Genomic DNA, 13,396 nt, shown 5'->3' on the forward strand with positions numbered 1-13,396 from the left:
GAATTAGTATTTGAAATTTTAAAGAATAAATTCATCATCCAAAACGAGTTCATGTCTTGAAACAATTAACCTCATTGAATCACAGGAAAATGTTGTGGCACATTTCTTCTGTATGAAAAAAAAATACAAAGAATTTTACCAAAAAAAGAAAAAATACAAAGAATCAATATTAGAAAATCAGTGGCAAGGCTTTGATAACCAGCCTTCTTGCTTTCTTGATGAAGCTTTGAACTGGCCATTAAGCACAACACCCCTTCATTTATCATTACAGTGTTCTCATTCACCCACTATGATTCCAAAGCAATCGCATTCTCTTTTAAGCTCTCAACCAAGTTGCCCCATTGATTTTGTGCTATTAACAAATGTCGCACTTTTGTTAAATCCCTCAAGCAAAAGAATCCTTATGGCTTCCAGTCCATTTTGAAATGTGATGTCCAACTGAAATGCAGCCCAAACATAGAAGATTAAACATGGTGGTAAGTGATTCAATTAATAAATGGTCAATTTGGGCTTCAAAGTTCAAACCCACATTGTTGTACAAAGGCTATCAAATTTACTGCTTTACCTCTTCACGTTCTTGTCTATTAAAAGGTTGAAGAACGAAATTAACAGTATCCATCTTTCCAGGAGATCGCCCGATGCCTTGGGATTTATTTTTTGATAATTAAGTATTTAATTAACAAAGTTAGAGAAAGGCAGAATCACCATAATACCAAAAAAATAAAAAACATAGGTAAATGATAAATGGATAAAGATAGTAATAAATGGGTACCAACCTATCCTCAAGCGAGGAAAATCGCGGCTCCCTCTGAAGTGGTCAATAACACTTCTCATCCTGCAATCAGAAAAATTAAAGATGATAAGCTCAAGGCACAGTGGCAAAGGATATCATGCTGTGATGTTAAAGGAATCTCATGAAATTCAAATATCAACTTTCAGGTTATTTATGGTAAACTACACCTACCAATTTAGCCACATATCAAGCAAAAGTTTTGGTGTTTATCCTTGATCACTTTTATCTGGTGTAAAATATTATACAAAAGAATTGGAGAGAAACAATGAGACAGTATCACGGTGCAGTAAAGATGTGGTGCCTAGAGGTTCATTTTTTTGTTGAGGCTTTTATAACCTGTAAGAATAAGTTCTCAAAGGCTTATGGCGACTCATTATCACTAACAACTATCTAGCAATGGAAACGATGATGCATAGAACCCATATTACGTGCACTTGGGGTTAAATGAAAATTTTATTCCCTAAAATCTGCAGTCATTAAACACTAGTTTTCAATTAACAGATTTAATGACAGTTATTTAACAGTCTTTAGTTCCACGAACACCCATTACTTTTAAGGCTACTAGCATGGTTTTTAATGTAATAACTAAAAAAACTAATCATGTCACAGCTCCTATAAGTAACTGAGACATAAGAAATCAGCATAGCTGCTTATGCTCAACAAGTGGAACCCCACCCCCATAGTAAACATTATACAAAATTCACGGGGGTAAGATTGTAAGAATGCATAACAGAAAAGAAAATTTTACAGTTGAGTCCCCCAAGTGATCATTGCCTTTAACTTGGGTTCAGAAGGAACTAAGAAAACCAAAGGAAACAAACTGACCTATAAGTCTACAACTCTTGTTTTGGAGGGGTTTCAATAATTGCCATCAGACAGAACCAATGTGGATATTGGCTCATGGTACCTAGCTTATCATCTTAAGGAAGTTTGAGAAACATTGGCTGCCATCTCTGCTGAAATTTGATGCATTTCTAGAGACTTGACCATGTTGGAGATTGTCTAAAAAGAATTAGGGTATAGTGGCATTTTTGCATGTGACAGCTTTTTCTCTTCCTAGTTCTTTTTTTGGTGGTCTGTTTATTGCAAATTTTGTATATCAATGCACATGAGGAAATCCCCTCACTTAGACCTCCTTTTTGGCAAGTATAAAGAAAATAAAGCACATAATTTGGAAGGAATAGGCCGCTACACTCAAACTCCTAATTTTACAAATTCATCCTTTCCCTCCGGTCAAGATATTGTATAGTTCCTTCTATAACCACCTTAGGCAACTTTGTGCATAGTATTGAAACAATCCATGGATCTTTTTTCCGCCCTGGACTTCACTTCAAAGATTCTGTTGTTCCTCTCCTTCAACAATGCACAGCAAATGGAAAAGGAAGCAAGGTTCCAAAGAATACTTCCTCTTTTACCGAAACCCCTAGCCAACCAAGTATTCACTAAACTCACCAGGTCATCAGGGATGACCCAATGTTGATCAAGAAGATTTATAAAATGCCACCAGATTGCATCAATATCTTAAAAAGAAAAGAAAAGAAGCCACTATTGATGATTGTGGTTCTTTCTTCTGATTCTCGAACCAATTCAGGATTACATTGGTCTTGGAACGTGAATGTATAAATTACCTTCAAGGATGTAGCATCCACAAGAAAATCTTAATGCTTAGTCTCTGGCAGAGGATAAAGTTGGACATTCCAGAGGGCTCTCATAAAGTAGAGTCACCCCTACCTGACCAATTACAACCTAGAAAATTGAGGGTGCTATAGTTCTATATATTCCACTTTGCAGGAAGAAAGTATGTGCGGAACTAAATTGGAGAGATTAAACATCTAATGTTGTTTCTTAACAGGATTTTAGACCATGGATGGGAAACTGTTGCATTATTAACAATAGTAAGCTAAATGAAACAAAGGGAATGAAAGGAAAAAAGAAATACCCATTGTGCCCCCCATGTCCACCTTTTGGCAGAAGACGTAATTTTGCAAAAGGCAAATCCATGTCATCATATATCTGCAGAAAAGGAAATAAAATCCATGTATCAGAGAGCAAGAAGTAAAGGTTTTTTTTTTTAACGATTTAGGAAAAAACAGGAAATGATGTAATAATTACCAGAAGTACTTGACTTAGTGGAATCTTGTAATATGAAACAATGGGTCCAACCTTCAGAAATGGATCCAGAAGTTAAACTAGTATAAATCGGGGAAAATAAAGCAGTTTATATGCAGAAGTCCATCAAGATGAGTTACTTACAGACTCTCCACTTGCATTCATGAAAGTCTGTGGTTTGGCGAGCATAACTGGGACATTTCCTATACGACCTGCATATGGAGAAACAACCCAATCAAGGCTGGACAAATTCATGAATGTAAAACATGCTTAATAAGTATACAAAATAGTTGGGACATTTTCTTTTGTTTGTTAACAACCAAAGTTTGTATTAATTAAAAAAAAGAGAGAGAAGTGGGATGAATACAAACCCCTAGGGTATAAAAAAAGTACAATAGCAGTCCTAGCCCAACAAAGGGTTTCCCATCCCATGTATGTCATGTAGAAAAACTACAAAAATGATTTAGTTGACATGTTAGATCCCAATAGACATCATTTCTTGTCACTCCCCCTAGCAAGACTGTCAGTATCAAGTCAGAGGATATTGAAACCCATATGAATGAGGGGCTGAGTCTGAACACTTGGGAATGATGTCTCTTTAAAGCAGTTAGAAATTATTTTTATAGTGTCAACTCATATGCAACAATATAGCATTAAAGAGGAGGGGGAACACGATCTAAAACTTCATGCCTCACCCTTCCTTCACATACAAAACAATAACAAGAAAAAAAAGGCCAAAGGGTTTCCAACTTCTTTTTTTTTTTTCCGCCATACTTCTTTTCTTCCTAAAACTACCTAGATGCTAGGAAAGGCCAGATTATAATTCTTTTATTTCTCCCAATTAGCTTATTACATTCCAAAGGAACTTTCAAAGGCATACATGACAGAGAACTCCCAACTTTATTTCCCAGCTCATGTGATCCCCATAAGATATCAAAATATCCATAAAGGATTATTGGAATGGCATGCATTGGAAATTCTTTGTATGTGATCCCCATAAGATATCAAAATATTTATCAATCCCCATAAGATATCAAAATATTTACCAACTTGTTGTCCAAGTGCCAAAATACTACACATCTTGGTCCTCTGTATGAGAAAAAATTAGCTATGCATATTTTCTAATGAATATAAAAGAGAGCATAAAAAAGAAATTTCTGCAAAAACTTTCTTGCTGAAAGCCACAATCAAGGACCTATCCAATTGCTAACAAGTAAAAAAAAAGATCCTGGAAAAAGCCAAAATTTAAGTGCATAGCATCTAATGGAAGTGATAAGCAGAAATTAGACCACCGAATATATTGTATCAAAAGACATGCGTAATATAGTAGCAGATATGGAGAACAATTTCTTCAATAATTAACAAGTGTAACAATCAGAGAATTCCCATTGGCTCACTTTGATGCTGTTTTCTTAAGTAACATTAAGAGCAGCATGAAGTCTTTTACAATCTAATTATTTACTGGCACAGGCAAACCTTTTCCAAAAAGAGCTTTGAAGCTAACACTGCTTATAGATATCCCTTCTGCTTTTGCTATAGCGTCTAACATCTCAAAACCCACCTGGAAAAAAGGTCTATTCAGTGGCAGTAAAAGAAGATAAAAGAAAAAAAATCATTCTGCAAAAAGCAGAAAATTTGTAAGCAATGCATCCAGATAAGCATTTAAACAAAGTACCAAAATCATTATCATCAACTGCAATGTCCTTGACCATGCAGTTCACTCAATCCAAAATAAAATTTCCTTAAGAGAGACAATAAGACTGGAAATGAACATGACATCTATGTTTTACCATTGATAGAAATTTAGTACAACATCTAATAGCATAAAAATTTGATGAATATACCAGTATCTATGACAGTTGAACCATGTTTATGAGTAAAACCACTGCAAATTCATAAAATGGTATGTATAATTGTTAGTGATGTAAGTTGTAAGAAAAGTTCAACTAAAAATGTTTACTTTCTGAATTTTAGAGCGCAGCAGCTAAGGGTTGAAATAGACTGATATTTAAGTGATCTTAACTGCTTGAAATTAGGGTTGACAACTAGGGATTCAATACATGCTACCCAGATACAACAAGGACAAGGCTGGATATTTTTTCGATATGGAATTTTACACCAAAAGTTGAAGTATCTGACATAATAATCACCCTGGTACTGGTATATGGTTATCATAATTTTCAATGGGTCCAAGAAAGGGCTGTTGGTTAGCACTTGGAGTAGGGTGGTTGGCCACAAAAGGATGGTTGAATATAAGCCGCCCAAATACCATAATACATTAGAAATTAAACAAAAAGTACAGTGTTTTTGAGCTCAAGAACTTGGAGATGAGATTCAAGGAAAAGAGCTGAGATCTAACCTCTGTCAGAACAATCCGCATTGCATCTATCTTGTGAATTGTTATCATGTATTAGATGGCATAAGACACCCCTAATCACCACAAGCATTGTGCAGAAGCACCAGAGTTATAGGATTTAAATTGACTTAACTTTTTTTTCAATCACAGTATTTTGCGCAATTGACTAACTGATTGCTAAGCAATCACAAAGTACTTGAATATTAGCCAAAGTTGAACTGGATTCAGTAAAAACTTCCTAAAAATTGACCAATCTGAACCATTTCCATTACGCTCTTGTTAGGACCAAAATCAATAAGAAATGACATAGAGAGTAACTTAAACACTACTGATCAAAAGAAATAAAACAATCCTAAGGCTTGAAGAACATTAAAGAAGGATTTGAACCAAATATGATAAACCTTCAAATTCAAGAAACTGAAACCAAATAAAATTGAAGAAAACTAAACAACATGGTTTACAAGGTATCTAGGTGATTTTCGGTGACAGTGAGTCACCTAGGCATTGTGAAGAATTTGACAATAAAAAACTAAGTTTTACCTAGTACCTTAGTTTTGAATACCATTCAGCATGCATATTAATTGAAAAAATAGCAATTTCCTCTCGAAACATTGCAAATGAACATATCTAGGATAATAGTATTTCAAATATATTAATTCAATACTTTCAAAAGTAATACTAATATAATAAGTATTTAATAAAGCGATTTCATATCAAATTAGAGACAAAAGGGTTGATCAATTTTTTATTTAATATAAGAGAGAGAGAGAGAGAGAGAGAGAGAGAGAGAGAGAGAGAGAGAGAATAGAAAAACAAAAAAGAAAGAAAGAAACCACTTTACATTTCTATTTTTCTTTCTTTTTCTTTTCTCAAAACCCTTGGATCTTTTAAATTTCAATAGTAAAAGTGTAAAACTTTAAAGTGCAAATGATAAATATAGTATATAATAGAATGTATTAACATACACATCTGTAAGACTTAGCAATATGAATGATATTACAATAAAGCACCCACTTTGTCCTTTTCTGTTGCCTAGGCAAGCACCTAGTCAAGGGTCATTACTTGGTGTAATGGTAAAATTGCCAAAGATTAGGAGTTAGGACCGTATCCAGTCCACCCATCCCAAGACCCCAGATAGCTGGGACCAATGTTGGGTAATGGCCTTTTAGGTAGGCACCTAGTCACCTAGATGATGCCTTGACCAAGGTTCAAATTTTCAATATGATACACCCTGTATCAGGTGTATCATATTGTATCTTTTGGGTCCCGATACGCCTGTTTACAGGTGTTTCGGGATCCCACTCTTTTAATGAAAAATACATGTACTTAACTCCCCAAAAACCAAATTTTGAAAAAAAAAAACATGTTTCTGCATGTGTTTAAGTACCGCTACGCCTCTGCCGATACACAGAGGTGTATCAATACTTTGAAACTTGGCCTTGATAACTTTGTTGAACAGAGAGATCTAAACAATTTAAACTGTTTACACTGTCACCAGGGCTCTAAATTAGGTTGGGCAATGTTCAGAACAGTATGTAGTTACCTTCCTAAAAAGTTATCATTTAATGTGTAAAATTGGAATGATATAGAGAACATTACTTAATGTGTCAAAACTACTAGAATATGAATATTGATCAGCTTGGCTTGATCTCTGCAAGATTATGGTTATAATCTCCCAAAAGTTCTCCTGCACGTGTGATGATATATCTCTTCATTGTGAATCAAAAAAATTATCATTGTAATTTTATTTTTATGATATCATCAAATTGATGGAATTGCTGAAATTGGATGTAAAATCTTTAGTGGGAATCATCCAAATGAGATTGATTTCTCAACAACATTCTCATTTAATCCTGACTTTTTTATTGCCCTCAACACATCCAGTGGTGGTGGACCTAGTGGTGCCAATGCCTTCAATGCTTTCACCATATATGTGGCCTTTATAGCACATAAGATTGAGAATCCACTGCGTTGTTGTCTTCAATGTCCTAAATTCCACATGGGGAAATCCAGATACTAGAGGGCGGTTAGTTATGACTTATGAGATAACCCTCTTCTGTAGTCAGCTTCAAGTTTTGGCAGGCCTAAAATTGACAAACGCAACAAACCATATGGATGATGACAAAAAGGAAAATCTAGCTTGACACTGAAAAGAAAAGTCAATCGATTTGTTGTATTCCAAATAAGCCTGTATAGAAAAGAACAGCCACAGTTCCATATAATGACCACATAAGAATTTAAAAGAAAATTTTCAAGGTCCTCCATCCCCACAATCAATCGGTACCCACATTTAAAATTCAAAGACCACAACAATGGAGCCTCAATATCAAAAGGAATTCCTATAGAAGCCCGGGACCCAAATCACTGGATGCCAATTCTATCAAACAAATGACAATCACGTAACCAGTTCATATTGGTTGGAGCATATAATGTAACAATTAACAAGAATGCTAGGCCATAGTGTCACTGCATCAAAACTAACACACCCAAATCATTGGCAATAACTTGTACCCTGACCTTGATAAACCTTTCAGAGGTGTTTCCTTGTGCAGCTAAAAGACTATTGTCGAATAGACTTCCACAGAAATAAAGGCTGCTTTCTTGTTTAGTTCATAGTATTTTTACATGGATTCAATCGAAGCTCTCCTAAGTAGCTATAAGGTAACACCTAAACCAATTACAATTCCTATTTCCTATCTTGCAACGGATAATATTAATGTGCGTTACTAAGAACATAAAGAATCATATCCTGTTCCTGAATTTCATTTGTCAAATAGCTTGAACTTTGCTCTCTATGAAAAGGGAAGAAAGTCATGAAATCGGAGCACGTAAAACTCCAAAATAAGTATAAACATACAGAGAGAGAGAGAGAGAGAGGGGCATACGTTGTGTCTTGTGCCTTGATACTTCTTTCCAGGGTTTCCGAGTCCGACGAGCAGCCACGGCTTGGGCTTGGGTTTCACCTGCGGCGTGGTTGTGGAAGTGCTTGAATGCTCTGATGCTGCGCTTCGGCTCAACGAAGCTAAGGCCTTAAGGCGATTCATTCTGGCAGAAGAGACCAGACCGGAGCAGATGCAGTAGCCGCTGTAGGGGAAACGAACAGCGTTGGCTGGCGGAAATGGACCAACAGGAATAAACATGGTTAACAGAGCAGAACCGGGGAAGAGGAGGAAACCTGCACGCGCCTTAATGTTGATAAAAATGTCCATGCAGTTTCAGCTTTCTTCGCCCTACAGACAAGGTGGGACCCATAGTCCATAAAAAAGGCACCTTTTGTAGGGGCCGTTTGGTAACTAGAAAATTGGTTGAACTAAATTGATGATTGGTTTGTATTTCACCGGTAATATAAATGAAGAGACCAAAGAAATAACTCAATATCATCATTTTCAGTAACTTTGGTTCAAGAAAGCGCGATTAAGGAGTATATCAAGGAATTAGAGCAAAGTGTTGGGTAGTGAAAAAATATATTCAGAAAAATGAATATGGCAAAAATGTGAAATTGCTCGGGAAGACCATCAACTGTGTTATTTAGAAGAAGTGATTTATTAAACGTTGAAGGGCTAGAAGAGTTTTATGGGCTAAAAAAGAACATGGGTAGAAGCAAGGTTCAAAATATTGATACGTCTGATACGTTGGTATGGGCGTATCAGGTGAATTGATACTATTTTTTTTTTTTTTTTGAAATCAGTTCAGAGGCCAGTTTAGGGCTCCTCTACCCCCTAAACCGGTCAGACCCTTGATACACTCACTATAGGGATGCATCGGTGGGTCCTAGATGATACGTATCGACCGATAAAGGTTGATATGTGTCGATACTTTAAACTTTGAATAGAAGTAATAAGAAATAATTAAAACACTTATATATGCATATATATAAAAGTTGAGATAAGTCATAGATGATGATGATGGTGATAGTAATTGAAATGAAGCTTTTTGAATGATCAACAGAAAAGCGCATTAAAATGATTAAAATCCCTCCAGAAAGAATTGCAAAGGGCAGAAATCTTACAACGAAGATAATGTAAGACAAAGTTGTGTTGCTCATCATACATCAGCTACTCAGACTGGTTGGAGTGTTTGGGGGACCTCGTCTCAATGTTTAGTCATCAGCTGTCCAATACTGGTTTAGTGGATTCTTGTAATGGGAAACGGTAACTCTAATCATCACAGCGCCAAGTATAATGAACATGGAGTGAGATCAATAAAACCTGTAATTTGGCCAATACTATTGGGAACTACTCAAATAAGTGAACAATTTTTATATGATCAGTGGTAGCAATATAAGTATGCTTGGACCCTGAACATTTGAAGCAAATGTCAACCTTCTCTGGGAAGTCGGTTGGGTTTAGCATTGTTCACAGTTACCCTTCAGTCTCAGATATGGTGTATAAAATCTCAAAACCCACTTGGAGGAGCAAGAGTCGATTGACCATCACCACTAAGAAAACAACAGAAAAGCAAAAACGAAGGGAAAACAAAAACATTGAGGAAAGGTGGAAGATGCATGTCATACCATATATGCATGAAACCCAGATTGGAAAGTAGGTGGCTGGGAACTCTATATAACGGTTTCTTTTGTTTTAGCTGAGTCTTTGAGACATTTTGGAGATGTAAGGATGCTTTGTTGCATCTAGTTCATTTGGAACTAGCTGTTGCTCGCGTGGTTCCTGAGAGGTACCTGAAGCGAGAGGAAAGAGGAAGAACTCTCGGGGGGTTTCCCGGCAGGAACGTTCCGATGCTTAAGTTAGTATTGTGTGCAAGAAGCAGAAGGAGAACGAAAACTAAGAGTTCAGGTTGCGCTAGTCATTTAAGATACCTTGTTCCTTGAGAATAAGCTCCTTATAACTGAATTCCGTTGCTTCAGGCCCTCTGACTTCTGACAGGGCAGGTATAACCACCACTGTCAGTCTGCCACATCCGTTACAGACAGGGATGAGGTGGCACACGCGGGGCTATCGTGCAGGGTACGTGTCTATCAGGTGTGGGATGCCTTTCTAAAGGTGGCAGGCGCAGCGATGGAACATGCCTGCTGTTCGCAGGTTTGTTGGGTACGGCGGTTGGGCAGGAAGCCCTCCTATGGTATACCGAACTGTTCTCTTGCGAATTACCCTGAGCTGGGCTGTCCTTTGAGTGATGGGCTGCCTGTAGTCGGTTATGCTGAGCTAGCCGACCTAAGGTCTTTGTGCCTCGGGGCGTCCGAAGAAGAATCGGTGCGTTCTTGCTTAGGAGTGGCTCGAGGTCCATTGGGAGGAGCTCGGGTCTCAAAAGGGGTCAGGGTGCCCCGAACTCGGGACCCCCCGAAGTGCCTTAACCCCAGGGAGGAGGTGCGGGCAAGGCGGCTTTCGGCGAGTAGTTTACCTGTCGAGTTGTCGTGCTGAACTCGGTGGGACTTCCCCTCCGAGTTGTGCTCAAGTCCGTTGCGCTGTCATGCTGAGTCACTGTTTGAGCAAGGTCATGCCCACGTGTACCTGAGCTACGAGGTCGGGCCAAATCACCCTTCATCAATTGCCCTCACTCCCTGCGCTGGCGGCGGTGACCCAGCGCGGGGAGGTCATGACATGCCGGGTGGATTTGGCATCGATGTTTATGCTGCATTATCGCGCGTTCCGTCCAGCTGTACTGGTCTAGCGCCCGGCTCGACCGAAAAGAGATTCGAGTCGTGTCCAGATTACGCATGAACTTCACGCGACTTAGACTTCGCAGATGTCAAAAACACGCTAAATCGTTTTCGCCTCGAAGAACCCGCGGTCGCGACTATAAATAGAGGGTCCCTTGGCCATTTTCTTCGCCACAAAGCCTTCGTCGTTAGCGTTTGAGCTCGCGCCAGGGGTATCTTAGCTCGGGTCCTCCAGTTCTTTCTATTCTTCCAGTCCGATTGCGTTTCTTTGGTGAGTCCTCCCGAGCTTCCTTTTCCCTTCTAGTTCGTTTCTTTCTTTTAGTTCGGTATGTCGTCTAGTGTAGATAGTCTCATCGACGAGCCCGAGGTAGGTACCTCAGCTCGAGATGTCCCCTTTGCTGCCTAGTCGTCTGAAGTATGGGTGGCTTCAAGTCATCTGGCGTCCACCTCCCATCGAGGTCGGGAACCATATCAGTTCGGGCCTTCCATAATGACCTCGGAGAGGATTCAGGACCTCATACAGAGGTTCTGCCTCCCTAGCGAGTACTCATATAATCTTCCCATCGGCAACTTCCCATGGGAGCACGGTCCCAATGAGATCGTGATCTTCAGGGAGCAACTGATAGCCGGGCTCAGACATCCACTTCACCCTTTGATCGTTGAGGTGTTGGTACACTTTAATATCACCCTGGACCAACTCCACCCGAACTCCATACGGAATGTGGTGGGGTCCATTTCTCTTTGTTTTGACCATTCCCTCTCCATAGATTTAGATGTTCTCAGTATGATTTTGGCTATAAAGAAGAGCGCTTCGGGCGCTCTCCCTAGGCATAGGCGGTCCTACTACCTATCCCCCCGCTCGGGTTTCAAACTCATGCACAAACTCCCGAGCAAAGTCCCAGCTTGGAAGCGGGACTACTTCGTAGTCCGGAGCAGTACGGGGTGGCCCTTCCCCACCGATTGGAGGATAACTGTTCAAGACCCTGGTGTCATCCTGGACAGGAAGACCAAGAAGGAGCTCCAATCACTGGCTCAGCTCGAGTTGCATTATAAAGACTTCACTTCTAAGGAGAAGCTCGTCCGAGCGGGCTTGAGTCTGGGTAGGTTTTCCCCACTTCGGCTTTTTGCTCATATATTTGCTTCGGATTACTGATGTCATGTTTCACAGTAGGTCCCATGGAGGCAAAAAAAAAAAAAAAAAGACAACCAGAAGCTCTTCCACTAGATGAAGATGAAGAAACACCTTGCAAAGAAGGCGCGTGTTGGGTCTCCGCAAGCTTCAGTCGAGCCTCGACATCCGCAGACTTCTGCCTCAGGGCCCGAGGTGGCAACCGCACCCGTCATTGACTTGGAAGAGGGGGCTGTGCCTAAGGGGCCCAAGGTAATGGCGGAACCTGCCGTTAAGCCCACTGAGCCTGCTACCGAGCCCACCAAACTTGCCAGAGAAAGCATTGCCGAGGCCAACACTGCTGCTGCCGGGGCTCATCCTGCCGAAGCTGCTGCTGAGGTCTCCGAGAGCTCTACTAATGATGTGGAGATGACGGCTTCCAGCTCAGAGGTCAGGGGAGCCAAACCGTCCTAAACCCCTAGTGTAGCCTGAAGAAGAATAAGCTGGCTGCATACTCGAGGGAGGTCAGCGAGTGGGCCGAACTCACTCCTGGTCAGCTCGGCGCTCAAGCCATCGCCCATACTATGGTCGTGAGCCCCCCTTCTTTTTTCTCTTCTATTTTCTTCTCTCTCTCTTTTTTTTGGTGGTCTCCCTCTTAACCAGTTCTCCTTTTTGCAGGTGAACTCCACCATTCGCGCCTTGACCCTTCAATCAGATCGACATCTGAGGCGGGCTCTGGCGGTTGAGAAATCGTCTTGCGCAGCCCATACTGAGTTGAGGGCAGCCCATAAGTAGTTTGCTCTTGTAACTTAGTCTTTTTCCTTTCTGAACTATGAATGTACTTATTCTGAGCCTTTGAGCTCAAGTAAAAATTCTTGTACCTGAACTCTCTTTTTAATGAAACATGGTTTCTTCCGAGTATCTCCTAGTGCAAAAACACTTCTAAGTGTGAGTGGACTCCGAGTTGGTTAATTTAATGTATAGGTTACCCGAGCTACGTAAGAGCAGTAGGGGTGTAGATGCTGTGGGGTTCATACCGGAGCTGTCTTTCCCTTAAGGGTTAGAGATAACCAGGTTATGCCAGTTTGGCGTTTTTGTGGCCGTTTAGGCTTTGGGAGGGATTCGTAGTCTGTTCTTGAATTTCCCCATGCTGGAGTGGCACTTGGCCTTTCCTTGCGCATTCTTTATTTTTGTTAAGGCGATCTCAACACCCGAGCTATTAGAGCTGCGTACTCGTGACAAAGTAGGGTACATGCCTGACCTGTCCATACGTGAGCTAAGTTGACATCGGTTGTCCTTAACAGGTTTGACTCGTTGCATGCTAGGGCGGGCTACTCATTACAAGGTTCATGCCCGAACCGCCTGCACCTTGGGCATTGTAACTACTTAGTTCATGCTGATGAGGCCACTCAG

The 13,396-nt window shown here is 40.1% G+C and overlaps 1 protein-coding gene across 1 annotated transcript; it reads right to left on the reverse strand.

The window, feature by feature from the left end:
- Positions 1–52: 52 nt before the first annotated feature.
- Positions 53–8,485, reverse strand: LOC148863573 (peptidyl-tRNA hydrolase, mitochondrial-like). The gene is made up of 8 exons (XM_088974232.1): positions 8,144–8,485; positions 4,379–4,463; positions 3,047–3,114; positions 2,906–2,956; positions 2,733–2,806; positions 777–835; positions 566–642; positions 53–438 (listed from the first exon to the last, which is right to left on the reverse strand). Exons 1-8 carry the CDS (start codon positions 8,465–8,467, stop codon positions 325–327), a joined length of 852 nt encoding a protein of 283 aa, XP_088830358.1. The 5' UTR covers positions 8,468–8,485; the 3' UTR covers positions 53–324.
- Between the last annotated feature and the right edge of the window lie 4,911 nt (positions 8,486–13,396).

This window comes from Nelumbo lutea, chromosome 3 (genome assembly GCF_056320005.1).
Source record: "Nelumbo lutea isolate HS-2025 chromosome 3, American lotus-T2T, whole genome shotgun sequence".
NCBI classification, from domain to species: Eukaryota; Viridiplantae; Streptophyta; class Magnoliopsida; order Proteales; family Nelumbonaceae; genus Nelumbo; species Nelumbo lutea.